Below are 24028 nucleotides of genomic sequence, written 5' to 3'. Positions count from 1 at the left end.
ATACACAACTTCTTGAATCATCACCTCTTCATCTGGTAGCAGTACTTTAACATCTTTCTTGATCTCTTTTGCTACATCAATCTCCACAAGAACCCTAGAAAAGGAAATCCTAGCCTTCAAAGTTGTCAACTTATCTGCATGCATTGGCTTCCCTAACTTTGAACATATCCTCCCCAGTGCCATCGATGTCCACATCTCCATTGGAAGGTTTTTCAATTGAACCCAAACAGGGAGGATGGATCTCTGCTTAGGATCGAATTGAAACCTTTTAGGCATCCTTTTCATTAGTAACGTTCTACCATATACCTCATACGACCCTTGTTGCAAAATCATACACAGATCTTCTTCTCGATGGAACTTGAATACAATCCATCCATCATTATGCCTTATATAGTTAACTTTCAGTTTCCATGAACTCACTAGTGTATTCAATGCAGCTTTTACAGGAAACTTACCTTCAAAATAACCAACCAGAAATTTGAGATAGGACTCTTCTGGATCAGTTAAGTCTAAATGTTGAAGTCGCGCCCCATTTCCATCCGATTGAAAAATAGGGATAGTACCACAGCAATTGGGATTCCTGTTATTTGCAAAAAGTTCAAACCAGGGGACCTTTTTGTTGTTTCGAATGATGGCCCTTTCTTCCTTATCTTTCTGTTTATTACTTTCCTTTCCCATTTCATAATCTATACCATCTCCAGTAACCTCTTCCTCCCTAACTTTCTCCATCTCCCTAGTATCTTTCGACCCAATAGTTTCTAAGGCTGAAAGTTCATCATCACGCCCACAGCCTTTTCTTTTCCTCTTTCTTTCCGCTATTCTCTCCTTCCTTTGGTGTTAAGCCACTCTCCATTAGCCCCAAGGCCTCCATAATCTTCTCATTTAAAACCATTGGAGTTGCATGACTAGCTTCCATCTTCGATCCAGAAGATGAACAGAAAATGGTATCCATCTGTTTCTGGAGAAGCTCTAGAAGGGTAGAAGGAGATTGCATGTCCTTCGATTCCTTAGCTTTCTGATCTATAGCCTTCAATAGTCTCTCGTATTCCACAAGGATTTCATGGCTCTTCTTCTTAGCCAGATCCCTTTGTTACCCCCTTTGTACTCAATGAATTCTATGGCATCTTTAACCTTTCCTTTCATCTCATCTTTCCATCCAGCATTTCCTTGTGCCCTAGCCACTGGATTGCGACCCATCGGACACAATGAACAATGCAAGGATTCAAAAAACCAGTGCGCAAGAAGCCACTAAACCACACCAAATCTGAATCACACCACTAAACAAAGAAATTACTCTTTCAGCCAACTACATTCATACAAGAACATCAACAGATTCCTGAAAATTCAAGCGACAATCAAAGCAAGAAACTGAGGAGTAGTTGTAGACAATGCGCTTCTCTCTAGAGAGAAGTGATAACATCTCTCTCTAACATGCGCTTCTTGACTGATCATGTCTCTACCCCTCTTGCAACTATTGAAGCTTTCACATTGTTGGATGGTTCTCCACCAACTGATGCTACCTTGTATCGCCAAACTCTTGGGTCATTACAATACCTCTCCTTGACACGTCTAGGCGTGTCCTTTGCCGTTAACAAGTTGTCTCAGTTCATGCACTCTCCTTCCACCCTTTATTGGTCTGCAGTTAAACGCTTTCTCCGCTATCTGGTTGGAACTCTTGACTATGGCATCATGCTTCGCAAAAACTTATCTCGGATACTTTATGCATTTGCCAATGCTGATTGGGCTAGTGATCCTAATGATCAGACTTCAAGTTCTGCTTATATTCTTTTTCTTGGCGCCAATCCCATCTCTTGGAGTTCTAAAAAGCAAAAGACTATCACTTGATCCTCCACCGAGGCCGAATATCGAGCTATTGCCTATATTGCAACAAAAGTAAATTGGGTAATGAATCTCCTTCAAGAGCTATGTGTACCTATATCCCCTACTCCGGTCATTTACTGTGACAACGTGAGTGCTACTTATGTATGTGCCAATCCAGTCTTCCATTCTCATATGAAACACAACACCATCGACTTCCACTTTGTTCTTGATCAAGTCGCTACAAGTCGCCTACGTGTTTCTCATGTTCATACTTCTAATCAACTAGTTGACTCTGTTACCAAGCCACTGCCTTGGTTCCCCTTTTTACTCATTGAACCAAGATTGGTGTCCTCAACGTCCAGTCAATCTTGCGGGGGCATGATAAGTCAACACCTACCATTGCTCCTTTGGTCAAGCCATCAATCGCTCCTCCAATCAAGCCTCAATTCTCTCCTTGAATCTTGGCTGCAATTACACTGTATTTACTATGTATATATCCAGTGTTCATTAATGAACATGTATAAAGCCATGTATAGTCATGTATCATTTAGTAATTGAAATATAGAATATTAATTTCTTTCCTTACTCCTATCTCAAAACTATGAGTCAAATTTATAACCTTATCCCTTTGTATTGAACACTAAGGGTTATGGTTGATCTTCTTGGGTGTGCTAACCTTTTGGTTGAGGGCAAGAACTTTGTCAAAACTTTACCCATTGAATCTGACGTGGTTATGTGGCGTTCGCTACTGTTTGCCTATCAAAGTCATGGAAATATAGAGTTGGCTGAGTTTGCAGCCAATCATATTGAATAATTAGAACCAAAAGTGTGTGGGGGCACATTTCTTATTCTCCAATGCTTACGCTTCAGCCTCTATGTGGAGTGAAATGAAAAGGGTTAGGAAGGATATGATTGGTCAAGGTATCCAAAAGCAGCCAGGTTGCTCTTTTATTGAAATAAATGGTCATGTCCATGAAATGGATGACATTTTTTAGATAATTGGAAGAATGAATAGAGTTCTACTATCTGAAGGATTTGACTTAGATCCACGTACTGATTTGCAGCGCTGACTTAAATGCACTGAATTATCAAATAGTGGGATTAAAATAACTTTATTTGAACTCTTGAAACTGGTGGTAAGCATCCTGTGTCTTGAGCTAAGTGTTGTTGCCTTATTGGTGCTTCATATGTAGAGTACTTTGAAACCAAAGATTGAAGGTGAAAAGCATGAGGAGAGATGAACTGTGGGAAGACTTTAGCACCATAATTTGACCCTTTTGTTGAGAATTCCACTTGTGAGCTTGTCTCACATTGAAAAATTAGAGTGGATGATAGGTGCTTATATACATGGTTGGGCCCAAGACCCAATAGGCTTAAACTTTTGAATCAAGTTGGTGTTCACCCATGTGTATCAAGCCCACCCATAGGGTCCTAAAAAGTGGTATCAAAGCTGATGGTTCATAACTCTAAGTGAGCGACATCGTAAAAAGTCGAGACATGAAACTAATTTTCCTGATGTGCTAACAATTGGAGGACCAAGTGTGTGGTTGAAGCCAATAAGGATCATCTAGGTTGGGAATGGATCCGAATAGGGTCAAGACGTGAGAGGTAGGATTAGTTCAGAGGCATGTGAAATGCAATCTGGCGCACGTAAGATGCCAGTAGTAAGACCCACTTGAGCAACTGTTGGGAAATTGGGCTTGCTCCCATAAGGGAGACGGTTTCCGTTCAAGGGGGAGTAGTTGGAACTCACAAGTGAGGGAGAGATTGTTGAGAATTCCACTTGTGAGCTTGTCCCACATTAAAAAATTAGAATGGATGATGGGTGTTTATATACATGGTTGGGCTCAAGACCTAATAGGCTTAAGCTTTTGGGTCAAGTTGGTGTTCACCCATGTGTATCAAGTCCACCCATGGGATCCTAACACCTTTAGAAGTAGTTCTTATGTGCTGACAAAATCCCATCATGAGCACAAGGTAGGACTGCATAAAAAGGAAATGACCTGATAACATAAGGTCATGGAGGCATCATGAAGGAATTGGGCGTGGTTGTTGGGATTTTCTATGATTTCTTGTGATCCTCTTGCCAAGGCCTTTGACAGGAACCCCACTAGTGAGTGTCTTGATGCATTTGGGGCCATCAAAGGAACAGTGTAAGTTTAGCCTTGAATGATTTAAAATGCAAGAGACTTAATGTATTATCTTCCCCATATTACTAACAGTGAGACGCCTGGCAAAACTAAAATGTTTATGCGTTATAGCGGATGAATGATTGTGCGAAGAAGAAATGGTAGGCATTCTGGACTCACCTCAAGCTAAGGTGTTCACTTTTCTCAAATGGGTGTCCATGTCCTGTTGCATGTGATTGGCCTTTGGGCCCAAGGTAATGCAATTTGTTCCTATTGTTTTGAGGCATATTTTATGAAACTTTCTGCATTTAATTTATGAAATGGAATTATAGAAAGAGAATAAAATAGCTATTGTTTAATTTATCTGCAGACATACAAATGGTATTCTTGTGACTTCTCTGGGAGTAATGAGTGCTTATATGCTACACTTCTTCAAGACCATATTGCTGTCTGAATCCTTTGTCATGAAACCTTTATGCCTCGTTGAGGACCAATGATGCATCCTATGTTTACACCTTTGAAGTATCAAATTCTTTGGAATAATTGCTTGCTTAGCAATGTTGTGTTTTCTTCCCTTTCAAGTTTCTTGGAATATAATTGTGATAATATGCTTTGAAAGCAGGCATAGGAGCTCCACTTCACCAATTTGTGAGGCTTATCAACTCACCATATTCCCTCACAAGCCATTAGATTGGACCCAGCAGAGGCCAAGGGAATCAGCCCAATTGAACAACTGGTCTTCATTGTGTGCATATATTCCTATATAAAGCCTCTTCATCTCACTCTCTGGTATTCACCAATGTTCTAAATTTGACCGTACTAAGATATGGCTCAGATTTGTAAGCTCGAGACGCAGACGGGGATCAAATGCTCTCCGCAGATGTTCTTTAACATCTACAAGAACAAAAGCTGCCTGATGCCCATGATCAGCCCTGACAAATTTCAAAGCATTGAGGTGCTGGAAGGAGATGGAAAGAGCGTGGGCTCTATCAGACTCTGGACTTATGTCATGGGTAAGTATCAAAAACCAAGACTCCGTTTACATTAAGGATTTTGAGAGAGAAAAAGAAGGTAAAGGAAAAGAAAATAATATGGAAATAATTTCTTCTTTATACTCTATCTCAAGATCAAGAACCAAAATTAATTTTATTGAATATTAAGAAAAATCAAAGGTTAATGACATGGAAATAGAAAATTTGTTCATGCTATATATTTTGTTTTCTTTCTCATTTTATTTAATTTCTAGAAAGAAAGAGAGAGAGAGAGAGAACATACCTTCACATTTTTCCTTTTCTTTCCTTCATATTTTCCTAAGGGGGCGTAAAGGTTTGAAAGAAAAATAGGTTGGATATTGAATTATTCTAATGGATGCATCTTGGCAAATGTACGCAGGTGGTCCTGTAATTACGAAGGACAGGATTGATGCCATAGACGAGAAGAATAATTCAATCACCTATGGGATCATTAGTGGAGATGTCACAAAGTATTACAGGAATTTCAAGGCCACCCTGCAGGCTATTTCAGAGGATCATGGTAAGAATGTGGTGAAATGGACTATAGAGTATGAGAAGGCAAATGAAGATGTTCCCACCCCATATTCTCATCTTGAGTTTCTTGCAAATGTTGCTAGTGAGATAGATGCTTACCTTCTCAAAGCATAGCAACAAGTTTCATTTTAAGTTACATTTTTTTGTTCCATCTGCACTGTAAAGTGCAAGATGAAATGCTGTTGAGGTACTGTGGTGTTGATTATGCATTGGAATTGTAAGGGCTTCAAGTTATTATGGAATATAAAATCTCTCTCTCTCTCTCTCACTTGTTATGTTTGTTTGCAGAATGTATTTAAGAATAGAATGAAACAAGATGTGTGTAATAAAAACTGTATAGAGAGACAGTAATTTAGAAAGAAGTAACGTGTACATATTTGTGTTATTCTATATGAAATAAGATTGGAATAGACATTTTCCAGGTGAAACTCAAGAAAGTCATTCTTCTCTATATCACGTTATGAATTTATATAAGTTTTTGCAGTGTTGATCATTTTGGCACTAAAGTTAATTAAACAAATTGACTCCCATTTGACGGGGAGCTTAGATTATGCTGCAGAAAAAATTAGAGTACATGTGTGTGTAGGGAAAAGTCAGCTGGATGAAACCCAAATTTCCAATTATTCATACATCACATGAACCATAGTAAATGTAATCCTACTCACAGATAATTTATAAATTTTAAATCAATAATGAAACCTATCATAAATGCTTACTAACCACCCAAATGAGAAAGAAACACCATAGGTCATACATTCAAACACGTCCTCAAGTGCTGACAGTTTTAATTAATGCAACAATGACGTGGCACAGCATGAGTCGTCAGATCACTTGATTATAGTCAAGATTAGGTCAGAACCTCATGAGCAGGGGAGCCTTATTGAATATGGTAGGAAGCAGCACTTACATGCATATTATAGGGGTGAAAGAAAAATCCATTTGCTTTGTTTTGCAGTGGAAAGCGTCATTTGAGAAGATGGATCTTAGTGGGAAGATGGCAATAGAGCAGCGGATCAAGTCTGCAGCTGATAAGTTCTATGAAATCTACAGGGCTAAACCATACCTCATTCCCACCATGGTCCCTGCAAGAGTGCAGAAGGTTGAGTTGCATCAAGGTGAAAGGGAGAAGGCTGAAGCCTCTGCTGTCAAGCAGTGGACTTATGTTCTTGGTAAACCCAAAAAACCCCATTTTCATGAATTTTAGTTTTTTTTTTTCCAATACAAATTTTCTTGTGTTTAATTGTAGGACTCTGTTCAGGGCTAATCTTGGGTAGAGTGATTATTGTATGTTCATACAGAATCTATTCGACACTTAGAGTCGCTCTCAGATGGCCCTACCAACAACAAAAATGGGGTGATTGGAGTCCTAATTCCAGAAAAAGTGTTTGATGCTTAAGGTAGAAAATGGAACGTGAAGTTCCATTATGGATATGTCTGAGTGAAATTTTCTGTTAGATTTTCACTTAAAATTGTAAATTATGAGGTTGTGAGCCAACAATATATATCAAACTTCAACAATCCGCCACATATGCAGCCCGATAGCACATGGAGAGATTCACACACATAAACACAAGGAATACAATAATTTTTAAACATCACATAATAAACATGGGCAACGAGACTAAAACCCAATACCTCTTGATGGTTAGCTGCGATATAATGTTAGATTAACTCTTTATTTAAAAACTTAAACTATTAGGTTGTAGGCCAACTGTGTATCAAATTTTAACATTTTCATGTTAAAAGGCTTCAGGTTCTAACCTTGGCAGGAGTGAGTAGTATAAAAATACCTTTTAACATGAAAAATTTAAACTCAATAGAATGAAAAAATATGTTTTATATATATATATATATATACTTTGACAATAGCTTGGTGGGCAAGCCAAGCTTTTCCGAGTATAGCAATAACATATTTTCTCTCTCTCCTCCTTTTTGATTTTAGGCGAGTGGTGCATTATTCCATACTCGTTTAGAACTTGAAACCTCAAACATGAAACTCTATTATTAATATGTGTGGGATGTCTCCCAAGGAACTCAATAACCAATGTCTGACTTGAGCACAAGATGGTTTTTTTCTAGAGTTCAGACTCCAATCACATTGTTTTTTGTTGTTTGTGAGGAAATGTAAAGGTTGAGTTAGAGTGTTGAACGCTTTCTGAATCAACAAATATTTTGTTAGTCTAATTTTATATGGTTTGATTTATTCTGTGGAAACCACAGAAGGTAATGTGGTGGAGACTCTGAAGGAGAAGACTGAAGTAGACGACGAAAAGAAGATGGTAACATTTGTGGTCTTGGAAGGAGATGTGATGAAGAATTACAAGAGCATCAAGTTCATCGTTCAAGTCTTGGAAAAGGGTGAGGGGTCCTCGGTGAAATTAGGTGCTGAATTTGAAAAGCTGAATGAGAGAGTCCCTTATCCACACAAGTATCTGATTCTGGCACATAAGGTTGCTAAAGAAATTGATGCTTACCTTCTTAAAGCATGACATGAAAGCCCTACTCCTGTGGTGGCATGCAGTAGCACTCACTCCTAGTGGTGCAAGCATAATTCTAAGTACAATAAAAGCTCAGCAGCTTATGGTCGTTGCTTCCCCTTTATATTTCTCATGCATAAGATTTGTGCTTATGGTCGTTGCTTCCCCTTTATATTTCTCATGCATAAGATTTGTGTGTGCGCGCGCGCGCTTTTTGGGAATGTACAAATTCTACTTTCTATTATTATTTTCTTTCTGTTTTAGTCTTCAAAAGAATAAAGAAAGAGAGCACTTCCCTGCCATTATAGAATTTTCATATGATTTACACCAAGAAGAAATTCACTTGGTTGTGAAAGTAAAAGAGGAGTATAAAATATATATTAAATTAAAGAACTAAAATTTGATCTTATACATCATTAACATCTAATATTAAAGAAAGATTTATAACTATATTAGAATAAGTTTTTCGTTCTATAGTATTTAATATAGAGAGAGAACATAATAGAAAATGAATTTTTATTTTATTTTTTAAATTTTTTTGGAGGAAATCTTGTTTAAATAGACCTTGATAAAGCAAGAAAAAGTTGGATGGCTAAGTTATTGGCGATGAATTAAAACTAGGAAATTCTGACATGCTTTCACAAAAAGCTTGATTAACTTGATTAGTATTCCTTGATACAACAACTTCTAGCAGTTCGCACGAATTCTATCTGCTGCTTTGTGATTGTAACAGTATTCAAGAGCATTGTAGTATAGAATGCAACCTATTTTATGACCTTTTAACGGGAGAGAGAGAGAGAGAGAGAGCAATGCTATTCAGTTCGTGACCAATGGACCGACAAGGCATGCATTTATTAGAAGAACATAATAGGGCACAGGCGCCTCAAGGTCATGGACCCATGACTTTTAGCATTTTTAAGAAATGAAAAAAAAAAAATTAACATTATTTGCGTTGTATGAGTTAATCTAAGTGGAGATGCAATGAGGAGTGCTCACTTGGCCATAACAACAATGGGATTATAAGGAACATCTTGTAAATTATAACAAATAGAGAAAATATTATAAAATAAAAAACGCTTCAAGGCACGTTATAATGTCATTTTAATTAAAACGTTATTTGCCTCCATCAGATCAATATGTATTAAGTCAGCAAATACGTTTTTAGGATATAATGAAGCCTAAAATATAATCTGATATCAGTTTGCGTTATACACAAACAAAAAATTGATCACAAACATCTTTAGAGGAATCTGGACAAATTTCTGGAATTCTATTTTTGTAGAAAACAGAACTCGGGATTGAAGAAAATATAATTTTTGAAAGCTTTACGAGAGAGAGAGAGAATGATTGAATTTTCTATATTTCTAGGAGTTAATTTTATCTTAATAGACAGAATTATGCCTTTTCAGAAAGGTTACATCTGTTCAAATCTGTTTCATTAGCGAGGTGTCTTTTCAAAATTATGCCTTTTCGATACCACTTCTCACCAGGCATTGACCTGGTCACGCCCTGGTCAAGCCTTGGTTAACATAGTCTGCAATATATTTAAATCTTTGTTCGTGTTCAGTATACTTGATCGCACTTCCAATGGTCACGCCTTGGTCGAGACATTCTGGAAAATCAATATTCTGATCGTTAGATTATTTATATGGTTCAGATCGCACTACTTGATCTTATAAAAAATATAAGATTAATTTTAAGTCATCTGATCATGATCAATGGTCACGATCTCGCAACGATGCAAGCGTGCTAATTGTTTGTGCGCCAACTAAATGTGCCACTAGCACCCTACAACCCACACCACACACACGTGCAGTGGCGTGCATGCGTGTGTGCATTAGAGTATACACTAACACTATTTCTTAACCAACTTTAAGAGATTATTCAACCTTATCATTTATAAATGACTTTCCCTTTTCCACTATTTTCGATGTGGGACAAACCCACATAGCATTAAATACTCCTCATGAATGTTTTAGAAAATTCATAAATGGAAGACTTTGAAAACCCATAAAATCAATTATTTTAGAAAATATTTCAACACATCTTAATGGCTAAAATAGGTTTTTAAGCACATAACTTAGTTGTCCCATGGAGGAAGCCTAAAAAAATGTACAAATCATCATAGGATGTTAGAAGAATGATATGAAATGAAATTACCAACATCATTAGTTGGATCAAATTAGTTGAATAAATTGATATATTTGTTTTGCTCTCCTTAAGATAATAAGCCCTTAACGGATGGTTGATGACCAAGGTCATAGACTAATGACATCCTTGCCACTACAAAATCTCCAAACCAAATTTGATGCAAGAAATTGGGGTTTAAGAGTTGTAAAAAAGCACAAATGTATAGAGAAAACATGGTGAAAGATGAGGTTGATAAAAATAATTTCACCACTTGATATCCTATGTCATGGGGGTGGCGTAAAATATTTGTTGCCTGTTACCTCTTTGAAGGAGAGAGAGAGAGAGAGAGAGAGAGAGAGAGAGAGAGAGAGAGAGAGAGAGAGAGTGGTAACCATACCTTTTAGGCCACGATAAATTTAAACTACTTTGATAAATTAGCATGACTTATTTTGTTTTTTAATGAATAAGTTCATACTAGCCATGCTATTAATTTATTTGAGTAGTGTTAACTAATATTGGAAATTCCTTTCGATTTATTAGTCTAGGAGGGGCTTAGATGAAATAAAATTATGAGGATCAAGCTAAAACATAAATAGCATAAAAGTTGGGGCAAAGAAAAAAAAAAGAAAAGAAAAAAGAGAGATAGGGCATGCTAAAAACAGGTGTAACACTTGGTAATCTACAGACCAGCAACTGCTACCTGGCAGTTCTGAAAAACTAGCAGCAAACACCTAGTACACAGCTGTCGGCATTGCAGAACCCCTGTTGCCACCAACTGCTATGGCTCTTTGTCACTTTCCAACTATTTTCACACCATTGTGAAAGGGTCGTGCGGCGCTAACTAAAGCACTCTTGTTTAATTAGCCAGTCCATCGTTTACCAACATTCATCCACGAAATACTTTCATTAGCATTCAATCAAATGACAGCGGAAACAGTAAGCATTCATGAAAGTAGTGGCAAGCAAGCAATAAACATTGAATCTACACAATTCATTAAAAACACCTCCGTTGACATTGTGGGGGCTCAGCAGGGTCTCGTAGATGAACGCAAAATATTTGTCGATGAGTTGCCTTCTTGGGAACGTTGACGAGGACACGTGTCTCGTCAACGAAAAGAAACCAAGAGTAAGATTGAGGGCATGCAGGCTCGTTGACGAACCCATAGTCTTCTTTGACGAACTTCCTTCTTGGACTCGTCGACAAGGAGACGCGGCTCATCGATGAGATCACGTGGACAACACTCTATAAATATGCTCAAATCACATTTCCAGCGAGAAAAGCTGCATGCAAAACTCTCTCTCTATCTCTCTAAAATTCATCTCTCTGACTTCTCTCTAGGATTTCGGTTTCGATTCTCGCCAGTTCGACGATCGGAAGCCGCCACGTTACTCCTGGAAAGATTCTCTACAATACTACCGAATCAGAATTTTGATTTGGAGTATTTGGGCACCATCCCAAAATTTGGATAAGTTGGTTATTTTAAGTTTTATAAGTTATTGGGTATTTCTAGACTAAGGGGAATGTGTTGGAAGGTGTTATACTGGTATATGATGATTTGTTAGGAAATGTGAATTTTAGGGTGTTGAGCTGGGAACACACACAGGAGTAGGTTTGTTGAGATTTGTGGGCTTCTCAGTAAGTCAAGTAAGGGGATAAATTAAGTTAGCATTTTTCATGAAATTATTTATAAATATACAACATTTATTTTTAGAAATTATATATGTATAATACAGGGTTTGAAAATATTGTTGTTGAACTGAAAAATAGATTTAATACATTTTATCAGAAAATATGATTTCAGATCAAATTTTATGTTTAGAGTACTATTCATATTTGTGTGGCATGAGTATAAATTTCCATGAAAATTATCTTATACCAGAATAAGCATGTTATAATAGTTTGCAGAAAAACCATGAAACCAATTCAAAAACTATGGTTTAAAATATTATGTTAAACAGTGCAGAAAATTCATGTTTAGTAAGTTCTAATATGGCCGGCGTAGATGTCGTGATTTATATGCTATGACATGACCGGCGTAGATGCCGTGATTTATATGTTATGATATGGCTGGCATAGATGTCGTGATTTATGATCGGTGTAGATGTCGTAATTATGTATGATATGTTAGAATCCATGAAAATATGATCATGTCAGATATTACTCAGAAATATGAAACAGATATGTATTAGAAATATGAATAGTACTATATGTTATTAGAACCAAGATGACTTAGTTCAGTATTTCAGAGCACGATACCATAGCTATACGTATAAGTTCAAGTTTATGTTAGTACTACTACACATCTCAGATAGAGTGTGGGAGATGGCAGTTGATGTGGCTTTAATGTAGTGCAGATGTTCCCCTGGTAGTTCGAAATAGGTGGGACAAGCCCATCGTACTTACAGACTTATGTTGACTTAGCGTGGTTAGCTAGCCGTTGTTAGGTCCCGCCTTCGGACCGCACAACCCTGTAATGTGGGGAGTAAAACATGACATCAGCTAGCTATCCATCTTGGGTATTATTTCAGTATTGTACAGTTATAGAAGATGTTTGGCATGATTACAGAAATTAGTATGATATTTAATATGATATTTATGATGATATGATGAATCATGTTTTGCTCAAAGTTTATACAACTGGTTTTTATCGAATATGCATATTATGTATAGTTCATGTTTAAGCATGATAATATTTGTGTCTCACCTTGGCATTACAAACATTTCAGGAAATCCAGGTAGAAGGGCGGATAGAGCTCTGCAGTAGTAGAGGTTGACCGCATTACCCTATTAAAAGGGTAAGTAGTTGAGTTAGGGTCAAAATGGATTTTAGGTTATGACCCTAGGGTACCTTTTGGTCCTTTTGTGGATGATTGTACATATATGACAGGTTCAATAGAATTTTGGTATTGTGCCCGTTGTTGTATGACATGTATGTAATTTATGTTTCCCGCTGCTTAGGTATCAGAGATGTATGACAGGTATATCCTCGGCACCCATGGGTCTAAGTTGATCATAACTATATCAATATAGCAAGATATCAAAGTTATTATGTATGTTGTTATGTAGAAAATATATATATATATATATATATATATATATGGGGTAAAATAAGCAGGTCATTACACACATGACCAAGGAATTTGTTGCTCCGCTGAGCAAAAGAGCACTTCTCTTTCTTCACATCTAGACTGTTTTCCCTCAGCCTATTGAACACCTGCCGTAGATGCTCTTCATATTTCCTCTGAAACAACACTGATGCTCCCATTGGTGCTTTGGAAGGGCGAACACATCCTGCTTCCAATTCATCAAGCTATTTCCCTAACTCTAGTATCTCTAGAGGTGTCATCCAACATGGCCTTTTAGCAGGTGGTTCCACTCTTGACAACAACTAGATCTCATGCTCCACAGTCCGTTGTGAAAGCAAATTATGAGGCAGCTTATCCGGCAACATCTCCTTGTACTCATCTAACACCGCTTGGATGGTCGTAGGCTCCAACTCTTGGCCTACTTCTTTGTCTACCACCACCGTGGCTAGACGTGTCTGCTCACCCTAACCCAATCCCTCATTGAGTTGTATGACTAAAAGGGACTTCCCGTCATCACCTTTCGTTACAACAACTTGAACCATGCATGAGTGATCTCCCATCAGACATAGGGAACCGGCCGAAGGCATCAGCACTGCCCTTGTCCCCCTTAGGAACTCCATTCCTATAATGACTAAAAAGTCATCCAATGGCACCGCTGTGAAATTCACATGACCTTCCCACTGTCCAAGCTTCATAGTCACTTGCTTAGCTACTCTCAGAGTAAGCTGGGCTAGAATTAACTGTTTTCATGCGTCTTGTATCATTCTCTAAGGATAAGTTGAGTCTCCATGCTTCCAACTGCAAAACAAAATTATGAGTAGCCCCCGTATCCACCATAGCACAGGTACTCTTCCCATTGATCCTCAAGTCCACAAACATTAACCCTTTTGCTCGTGTAACTTTTGGTGCTTTCGCCTGCTTTTCCAATGTGCTCACCAGCAGCACTAAACCCACCCTTGGGTCATTATCCCCTTCCTCCTCGCTTTCCACCACTTGTCCCGAAGTGGAAGCTTGTAAGGCATTGAGTAATCCCTTGTGTTGACACTCACTCACTTTGTGAGGTCCTCCACACAAGTAGCACAAAATTTTGCTCTTCCCCTTTCCACTGGGTGTGTTGAATCCTTGAGATAACGAAGCTTCCTTTGAGGTTGATGATTTAGAGTTGGCTCCCCCACTCTTGGGTTTGCCTTTCTTGAAATACTTTCCACTCTTTCCCTCTCCACCAAACCGTGTTTGGACAAAGCGATAGCATCACCAGCATAGTCAGTCAAGCGTTCTGCAGCAGCTTGTGCAGTAGACAAGTCTTGAACTCTTTGCTTATGAAGTTTTGTCCTTGCCCACAGTTTCATCCCCTCAAGAAAATAGAACAACTTGTCCTTCTCCAACATGTCCCGAGTATCCAACATTAAAACAGGAAATTGTTTCACATATTTCCTAATTGACCCCATATGCTTGAGATCTCTCAGTTTTCTCCTTGCATTATACTCAACATTCTCAGGAAAGAATTAGGCCTTGAGCTCTCTCTTCAAGTCTACCCAAATATTGATTACACGGCTTCCATTTTCAATATCTTTGTACTTGGTATGCCACCACAATTTAGCGTCACCAACCAAGTACATGGTCGCAGTATCCACCTTTGCATGTTCTGAAGTCATCCTCACAGCGCGAAAGTACTGCTTCACATCAAACAAGAAGTTCTCTAACTCCTTGGCATCCCGGGCACCCCAATACATCCTGGGTTCTGGTACCTTGGTCTTGCTAACTCCCGATGAGTTGGAGTTCCCCATAGCAAGAACCATCAAATTCACCTTTGCATCCAGATCAACCATCCGAGCTTGCAAAGTTTCAACTGTATAATGAAAGTCCTCTGACATGTCACCTATCAAACTTGTTTGATGTTTTTGTGATCCCATCACTTCATCAACAAGTCTTTTATCTAGGCCACCTCCGTGGCCACAGTGTTGGTTGTTGTTTCAACCTGTGCTTCCAGCACACTGATCCTTTCAGCATTGTTTAGTGTCATGGTCACTTACCAAAGCTATCCAAATCCTACAACGAAGGTTATTGAATTCTCTTAGCAACTGAACCTTGGCTCTAATACCGAGTGTTACAATCCAACTATTTTCACACCGTTGTGAAAGGTTCGTGCAACGCTAGCTAAAGCACTTTTGTTTAACTAGCCAGCCTATCGTTTACCAACATTCATCCACGAAACACTTGCATTAGCATTCAATCAAATGGCAGCAGAAACAGTAAGCATTCATGAAAGCAGTGGCAAGAAAGCAGTAAATATTGAATCCACGCAATTCATTAACAACACCTCCGTTGACATTGTGTGCCTAACGAGGGAGGCAAGTAGGCTAAACACGTTAACAAAAGTTAGTGAGTTTTACAATGACTGATGAACACTTACCCTTCCCTAAAGAGCTTTCTAGGTCATTCCCACTTTCATTAGCATTCAATCAAAAGGTAACAAAAACAATAAGCATTCATGAAAGCAGTGGCAAGCAAGTAGTAAACATTGAATCTACGCAATTCATTAACAACACCTCTGTTGACATTGTGTGCTTAGCAAGGGAGGCAAATAGGCTAAACATGTTGACAAAAGCTAGTGAGTTTTACATTGACTGATGAACTCTCACCCTCCCCTAAAGAGCTTTCTAGGTCATTCCCACTCTAGCACTAGGAAACATCAAAGTGACCGAGGAGTCATACTGTCTTATTTGACATACAAAGACACTATTAGCAGAAAACAACCCTACACTAGTATTTACATGATGGAAACACATCCCAAGTACACGAGACAAGCGGTCACAGGTAAGCATAATGCCCTGAACAAGCTTAGCTTATGACACTTTGCCATGTTTCGTGATGCTATCTTGACTTTTTCCGCATGTAAAAAAGGCTATACATAGAAAAAAAATACCCCAAAACTCTTGCTGAAAACCCTAGTTCTAGAGAGAGAGAGGGAGAGAGAGTAAGGGAGAGATAACTCTACATAAAATTAGGTAAATTAAGAGAAAATCAATAGAAAATATAAGAAATTCATAGGGGAACTTAGACAAAGTTAAAGAAGCTGAAAATCAAGGTAGGTGCTCTTAATTTCGATTTATTTACCTAGGGATTTTAGGTATTTAAATGAAACAAGGGTATAAATGTGTATAAAAGTTGAATCCTAATAAGGAAGATTTAAGTTTAATATCTCTAATTACTTGATATGGCTACATAACACATGACATGTATGTTTCTTTGGTTATCTTAGTTGCATATCTTGCTTAATTGGAAAATTTTTATGTGATAGTTATTCCTCTTATAAGAATGATGATTTTACTTACTATGACAAAGCTCGTGTATGCATATTTTGAATTGTTATTGCGTGAAATAGATGGCACCATGTGTTGTTGTGACTATGATATTATGGAATTTGAGGAAGTAGGGATTGTGTCTCCCTTGGATGAAAGGCTCTAAACCTCCGGAGGATATTTTCATGTTAGGTGGTGGTTAGCTAAGCTGGAATTTGGCACTTGTTGGAGATAAAATGTGCACTTAGTTGGGATAGCACTGTAATGTTGAAAAAAAAAAGTATGTAAATGCATGCTATTTGAATGTTTTGCAAAGGTCACTTTAGATGAACTGTAACGACCCAGAAAATATTCATATTCAAATATTCAAGAGAGAGGAAAATAGAAATAGGAACAGAAAGAGGCAGTAGACTCCACGTTCATCGACGACATCGCATTTTGGAAGATAATAATAATTTCAAGGAACTTCCAGAACTCGTCGACGAGTGCATAAGGAAACTCGTCGACGAATACAGGGTTTCGTCGACAAGTACATAAGGAAATTCGTCGACAAATACAGGGCATCGTCGACGAGAAAATACCAAGAGGGGGTATGGAGCAGCCTAAATTTTGTCGACGAATACCGGAACTCGTCGACGAATTTAATGAAGGGCTCATCGACGAGGTGACGTGTCTCGTCGATGAATCTGGCAGTATAAATATTTGAAAATCGGGATTTTTATCCATTTTTCAGCGCTCCACTCTCTCTCCTCTCTCTCTCTCTCTCTCTCTCTACGAATCCTCTCCCTTCTCTCTTCGATTCCGGCCCCACCAGTCGCCGGATCGACGATCCGAAGCTACCACGACGCTCCTGGCGGGTTTCTCTACAAGTTTGCCAGAGTGGATTATCGGAAAAACAAAGTTGAATTTCATCCCAAATTCATGGTAAGGTCTTTTATCCAGATTTTGGCCTTATGACAGTTATAGAAAATGATATAGGCGGAAAAATACTAATATTTTGTTATGAGATATTGTATTTTCAAGATGTTGAATTAGAAATCCTACGGGTATAAAGCTAGAATTATATAGGGGCTTTTCAAAGCCAAGTTAAAGGAAATGTGCTATGCTAGGAGTTTTAACAAAGTTAACAGCGATTTTATAGATGTATATTTATGCCAATTTATTATACAATTTTTATCAAATATGAGTTTAAATGATTGTGTGGCCTAAGTGATTTTCATGAAATGAAGTAATCTATATAGCTTCATAATACATATATCATACTATACGAAATGCATGGAAGTAGACAGTATGTACAGTTTATATGATTCTTTTTAGTATATGAAATTATGCAGTATATACAAGTGTAGATATAGATATATTCACAGAGACTATACAGAGAGATTTACATGCACATACAGTTTTCTTATGAACAATTTCATGAAACAGATAGATACATATATACGTATACATGTATACAATTACTCATATCAGTATTTATATTACAACTTTACACAGAACAGTAATACAGAGTTATAGCATGTCATGTTTCCTATTACCATAACATACAGAGAATACAGACAGATATATATAGAGAGAGGTAGTATCAAGATACTACGGATACAGTATACAGAAATTACAGAATATACAGTATAGAAAGATAGAACTATGGTAATTTTGGAAACATGACGAAAACAGTAAAAGAATATATATATATATATATATATGTATATATGTATATAGTATCAGATCCCTGTGGAAAGATTATAGACAGACACAGTACAGATACAATTTACAGAGCACGGTACCATTATTATATACAGATAGAGTGCAACCACATATCTCAGATAGTATGTGGGTACCATGTAACCGAACTCGGAGAGGATGCAGCTCCCCAGTAAACTGGGTAGAGGGGGGCGGTTAGGCGAGGTAGCAGCCAGTCCTGCACTTATGAGAGGATGCAGTTTGGCCGGGCTGAGGTAGTGTAGAGTATATTGACTTATCTGGAGGGCTGACCAGATAGAGTCCCGCCTACGGGTCGCACAACCCTGTCATGAGGGGTCAAATCATGACGTACAAAGTCCCAGGGATAAAAGCACAGTTATATATATGTTTACAGTTTTACAATATATGATGAATATAGTATAATATTACCAGTATGAAAAGTAGAAAAACAGACGATATAGTATGTTTTAAATTGTGAAAGAAAGATATGTTTTACAGATGATTTATTACATTGCAGTTCAGTTATTATTTTCAAAAGTATCTTTAACTTAGTTGCTACACATTAGTAATAACATATTTCCACTTACTAAGCGTCGACTCACTCCATTACTTTAACATTTTTCAGGTGAGCCAGTTAGGCTCGCGGATAGAGGGGGGTGTTTGATCACCCTGGTTTATGGTGAGTTTTTGACAGAGTTTGGTATATTTTTGAGTAGATATTGATAGAAGGGCATTTTGTATGGATATAGTTTGTAGGTATTGGTTTTTGGTGTTATTTTGTATATATGTAAATGGTTATATGATTTATGTTTCCGCTGCTTAGGTATGGATGTAAATGCACAGATATATATATATATATATATATATAAATGGTATGAATTTTGAGGTCGTTACATGAACAGATTGCTTTGAATAAAGATTGTGTTTATGCACATTATGATCATGCATACATGTAAGAAATCATGTCTTATTCTTATTTGATTAAGGGAGAATTAAGAAAGTAAGTTTGTGGTTGCTTACCCTATTCCTTTATAATTATAGGTTCAAATTGAAGGAAAGCTTTACTTGTTAGGTTGTCCAAGATAATACCCTTCTCACATGTATTACAAGTTGGCAGGTAGGCAGGCAATAAGGATACTAAGTGTGTGTTTAGTTTTGGACCATTATGTATGTAGACTAGGGAATGAGATAAATGTTGTTTTAAAAGTACAAACCATCGTAAAGAGCTTGTTATTAAATGAAAATTTTGAAGAACCAATTTTTGCCTAGGCCTAGTGATCCCATTAGATTTTAGATGGAGTCATGGCCGATCATGTGAAAAAAAAACAAGGAAGAATGAAAATTAGGGATGTGAGAGAGAGAGAGAGTGGGAGAAAATCTAATTTGCTATGGAGATCAATCAGGTGCAAAGGCAAAAATCTTGAGTATTGCCAAAGCAGCTATGCCAAATGTTGTTGTGCCTCTTATTTTAGCTCCTAGATAACTCAAATTCTCCTTTAACTATCCCCTTATATTATATCTATTTTTCGTATCGAAAATAAGCTGTTGAAGTGGTTGTTCCCATAATAGTGGATTTTAAGTTAATTATCACTTGCAGCTACAATTAAGGACCTTTGTACAATGGAATCACTAGTTCAGCATAAATAAAGGACCTTTAAACTAGAAATCACCTTTTTTATGTCTACAAAGCCCTGCGGCAAACATCTTTACGAGAGTTTTCACTGTAACATTTAATCTTAAATTCTTTTACATTTCAGAAGCCTGTATCAAGATTGCAAATAAGGAAGCTATAAAAAGGATGGCTCAAACATGGTGAATAGAAGTTAGAGCAGTCAGGGCAGCGCCAGATTTCTTTAACAAGATCAGCAGGTCAAACGAGGCCATCCTCAAAGGATACAAATCAGAATTCATCCACCATTCATGACAATAGGAAGAGGTCCTTAAGAGAAATGCAGAAGCCTACACTAACTAAAGGAATCCCCCAGCATTGATCTTTTGACCAAGTGGTAGTAATCCACCAGCAGTGCCCCTTCCAGTTGCCAAGCTACAAAAATGTACGCTTTGAAAGAGTACGATAAGTTGAGCAAACTTCAAATATTATGATTAAAACTGCAAAATCTTGTAGTTGGAGTACCCATGCGGTGGCAGAATAGAATCAAGTAATCAACTACATGAGACAACCAACATACTGAGCTCGAGTGTACTGTCTCTGTAGTTGTGGCCACTGCACAAAGAATTGATCAGCCAACCGTAACTTGTAAAGAAGCAACCCACTTAAAGACAGCCTCCTAACTCTAGCAACACTTTCTACGTAAAAAATGGATGACCATCTAATCCCCAGTACCTGCAGGAGATAAGGTACAACAATGTGGTCAAGTGTCAACATCTTATGAACCAACAAATAGCAGTTCAGAGTTTCGAGTATTGACAATTTGACGTAGAAAAGACGCTAGAAAAGCTTCTTAACCTTAAAAAGGAATGCAATTACACAAAGAGGAATGCATGTGCCAGGGCCGTTACATAAGATCTGGAGGACAAAAAGAGTCCATAAAAAACTGGCCATGAATCACTGGGTTTAAACATGTGCTGAAGTAAAGCAGGAGGTAAAGGTTAGAAAAAAAGAGCACTAACGCAGGAGGTAAAAGATAAAAATATAAATACCACTTGGGGTCTAATTTTGAACATTAGCCACAATGCATGAGCCAGGGCAATTATTGTTGTTCCAACAGAAGTTATATATGATTGACCGACTTCCCGGCTTCGATAAATCTGCATGAATTGTGCATCCTCTATCACTCCAGCCCCTGCCTGCAGTACCAGTGACAGCCCTTTTGGGGAAAATTCCTCTTTGATATGCCAATAAAAATATTAAGAAATTAAAATGCAACTGCAATTGGTTTCTCAATGTTGACAATCAAAATAAACACCATCTGCTATACAAAATAGCTATTAGATGGCCTTTTTTTTGTTCCTGCTTGGCCACCTATTAGGCGGTATATATCAACAAAAAGTTCAATCTCCTAGCATTGGGAAGCTATGCAGCACTGAAAGGTGAATCAGAATTTTGTCCTCACAATCAATATGGAATACTGAAATGTCCAACATCCACAAAAATTTTTTATAAGAAACTTGGAACAATTTCCTGAATGGCTGATTGCAACTGAAGTGATAAATATCTCACAGCCTCGAGTCCAAGATAAGAAGTTGTTAGAGGCATAACCGCATAAGATAGTACCAGTGAGCCAAATGAATGAGACATTTTTGGTTAAAAAAAAAGTGGGGGAAGACACTAACCAACATATTTAGAGTGAAGGAATTAATATGTACATTTTACTCCATCATGTAATATTTACTTCACAACAAAGAAGGAATATTACTATAACAAAATATTAATGAAAATAATTTACTGAGGAAAATTTGTGACAACATTTGAAACAATATAGATTCATATGCCCTGTGTGAATTCAAGATGATCAATGAACAAGACCATAGCTTTGCAGAGGAACATAAAAAATAAAATAAAAATCTTCAAATATGATGACTATGTGCGCACACGCGCGCACACACACACACACACATACACCATTGAATTTATTAGTTTGTCCACCAATACAGCCAGACAATGCATGACAGATCCAGCTACATAAAATTAGAGGGGAAAAGCACATGGGGGAACACAAATAGCAGTGTGAAAATGGCACAACAATCCACATATATTGAAAGAAACACCGAACATAGTATGAGCGGAACCTACCTGATCTACCAAGGAGGTCTCTAAGAAGTGAGCTTTTTGAAGACTCATATTATCAGTGGCAGCGGCAATGTAGAATCTGGGTGTAAACCTGTCTTTCCGCAGCACAGACAACAGATTTAGCATCTCCGCTGTGTGCCCCCCTACATTAATTCATTGTTTATATGAGGATGATGGTAATGGTATTCAAATTTGCTGAGGATGATGATAATTCATATTCTTACCTGAACCTAGAACAATTAGAGTACTGAGTGGCTGCAGATTTTTGGTGCGAATGGGTTTGCTGTTCCAACATATAACGTACAAAATACGGACAACAATAAAAGTGAAAGTAATGGTAACAACAATGACATTGACATTTGAAGCCCAAGTAGAGAAGAAATAGCCACTGCCTTTCTCCATCACAAGAGGCCTGAAATTTTCATCTGAAACTACACACTCACAACAAATTAAAATAAGAAGGGAAAACATTAAGGGGTGAAAAAGAAAATAAAGGACAAAAGAGAGTCAACAATCAAATCAAGGCTTGGGTATCATTTGCAAGAGAATCATTATCTAGATTCTATAAACAGCACTCAAAATATGCATCACAATATTGTTTCATATACGCATACTGTAAAATGAACGAAAAAGGATCAACACTGGCATTAGATGGAATATGACCCTCTAAAACACAGCATAAAACTTTTAACACTGTTATGCCACCAACACTAGATATTAAATGAAAAAGTTAACTCAAAAGATTAGCATTAACAGGATGCTTACACTACACTCTAGGATAATTCCAAAGATTAGTGGCACATTTGCTACATTTGGAAGCATGGACTATGGACTTTGGATTTAGATTCGGGTGGATTTAGACAAATTTCAATATAATTTTATATTACATCTAATCCAAATCTAAATTCAAGGCCTCTCCAAATATAGGATCAGAGAATTCCATTACCTTCCCTTTATTCCAAATATAATATTATTCTCACCATTCAAGAAGCAAAGGCTACTGCTTTTTTATTTGGAACAGAAACAAAACAATGGGTGAATTGCACAAAAATCCACCAACTATGACCCATCTTTCATACTGCAAACTTCAATTCATCTCACAGTCAATCCCAAGCTTCCCACCATTAGTTTCAATTGCAGATTTTGGATGGAACTCCACACTTGCATCACCTTGTCTGAGTTGGTTGAACCAGTAATCAACGAAGGCCCAAACTATTGACTAAATTTCATACTCTTCCCCAAACTTAGATTTTCCTTGACAACAATCTCAAGCCACTGCTGCAAGTTACTCGGACTGTCAACGTGGAGTTCCGTCCAAATTTCCCAATTTAGCCTAACTATATTTAGAGAGGCCTTCGATTTAAATTTGTATTAACTTTGAATAATATGTAACATAAAACTATATTAAATTTCTTTAAATTCACCTAAATCTAAAATGAAAAGTTTGAAATTCATGCTCCCAAATCCAGTGTAAGGGTGGGCGAAAGTAAAACCATTTGAAAGTTTGGGAATGATGGTGAAAAAAAATTGAAGCTTGATGAAGAGCATGAAACATGGATATAATTTGACTACGAGTGCAATTCACTCAAAATTTTCCCCTCGCTGTTCTGGGCAATTTGCGATCCGACTCAGCTGAAATCGAAATTAAATTCTATAGCGGCAGTGAACTAATTTCTACAAGAATTACTCCGATCCAAGCCATGATGAAATTGAGAAATTTCCGGACTACAAGGCAAAACACTCATTTCACATAAAAATGATCTTGCTAAGACATGAAAACCCTAATTGTTTGATACGTCACCTCTTTGACTAGACCAAATTTCGACGATCGGTTCAGCGGATAAGCAGACAAAGCGTCATAGAATTGAGCAAATGAGGGATGGATGAACACAGAAAGACGTACCTTGACAATGCATTGGGCGATTCAGAGAGAGAAGGGGGCTTCATGTTCTTCTCCCTTGTGATCTTCTATCAGAGTATCCGTGGATCCTCCAACGATCAGAAAGAGAGGACATCGGCAAACTCATCCATGGAATTCAGCCAGAGTTCCCTGTAATTGACTTCTCTCCCACAAATAAAT

General features: G+C 37.6%; 3 protein-coding genes across 6 annotated transcripts; 2 read left to right on the top strand and 1 right to left on the bottom strand.

The window, feature by feature from the left end:
* Nucleotides 1-4585: 4585 nt before the first annotated feature.
* On the top strand, nucleotides 4586-5758 carry LOC131153162 (MLP-like protein 423). The gene is made up of 2 exons (XM_058105284.1): nucleotides 4586-4963; nucleotides 5343-5758. The coding sequence occupies exons 1-2, from the start codon at nucleotides 4777-4779 to the stop codon at nucleotides 5609-5611; spliced, it is 456 nt and encodes a 151-aa protein (XP_057961267.1). The 5' UTR covers nucleotides 4586-4776; the 3' UTR covers nucleotides 5612-5758.
* Nucleotides 5759-6101: 343 nt separating this feature from the next.
* Nucleotides 6102-8276, top strand: LOC131153161 (kirola-like). 2 transcript variants are annotated; one of them, XR_009136183.1, is made up of 3 exons: nucleotides 6102-6666; nucleotides 7718-8119; nucleotides 8164-8276. XR_009136183.1 is itself a non-coding variant. In XM_058105283.1 (2 exons), exons 1-2 carry the CDS (start codon nucleotides 6360-6362, stop codon nucleotides 7984-7986), a joined length of 576 nt encoding a protein of 191 aa, XP_057961266.1. In that variant the 5' UTR covers nucleotides 6102-6359; the 3' UTR covers nucleotides 7987-8276. The 2 variants fall into 2 exon arrangements, 1 of the variants encoding a protein (XP_057961266.1); XM_058105283.1 differs by having other exon boundaries at nucleotides 7718-8276.
* Nucleotides 8277-19850: 11574 nt separating this feature from the next.
* LOC131153160 (UDP-N-acetylglucosamine transferase subunit ALG14) lies at nucleotides 19851-24028 on the bottom strand. Of its 3 annotated transcripts, XM_058105282.1 has the most exons (7): nucleotides 23852-24015; nucleotides 23521-23673; nucleotides 22173-22379; nucleotides 21952-22091; nucleotides 20859-21005; nucleotides 20665-20724; nucleotides 19851-20541 (listed from the first exon to the last, which is right to left on the bottom strand). In XM_058105282.1, the coding sequence occupies exons 3-7, from the start codon at nucleotides 22348-22350 to the stop codon at nucleotides 20365-20367; spliced, it is 702 nt and encodes a 233-aa protein (XP_057961265.1). In that variant the 5' UTR covers nucleotides 22351-22379; nucleotides 23521-23673; nucleotides 23852-24015; the 3' UTR covers nucleotides 19851-20364. The 3 variants fall into 3 exon arrangements, with proteins under 3 accessions (XP_057961265.1, XP_057961262.1, XP_057961264.1); XM_058105279.1 differs by lacking the exon at nucleotides 23521-23673 and having other exon boundaries at nucleotides 23852-24028; XM_058105281.1 differs by lacking the exon at nucleotides 23521-23673 and having other exon boundaries at nucleotides 22173-22373.

Source organism: Malania oleifera, chromosome 4 (assembly GCF_029873635.1).
Source record: "Malania oleifera isolate guangnan ecotype guangnan chromosome 4, ASM2987363v1, whole genome shotgun sequence".
NCBI lineage: Eukaryota > Viridiplantae > Streptophyta > Magnoliopsida > Santalales > Ximeniaceae > Malania > Malania oleifera.
The sequence above is the reverse complement of the archived record's forward strand: the minus strand, read 5'-3'. Positions and strand labels throughout refer to the sequence as shown.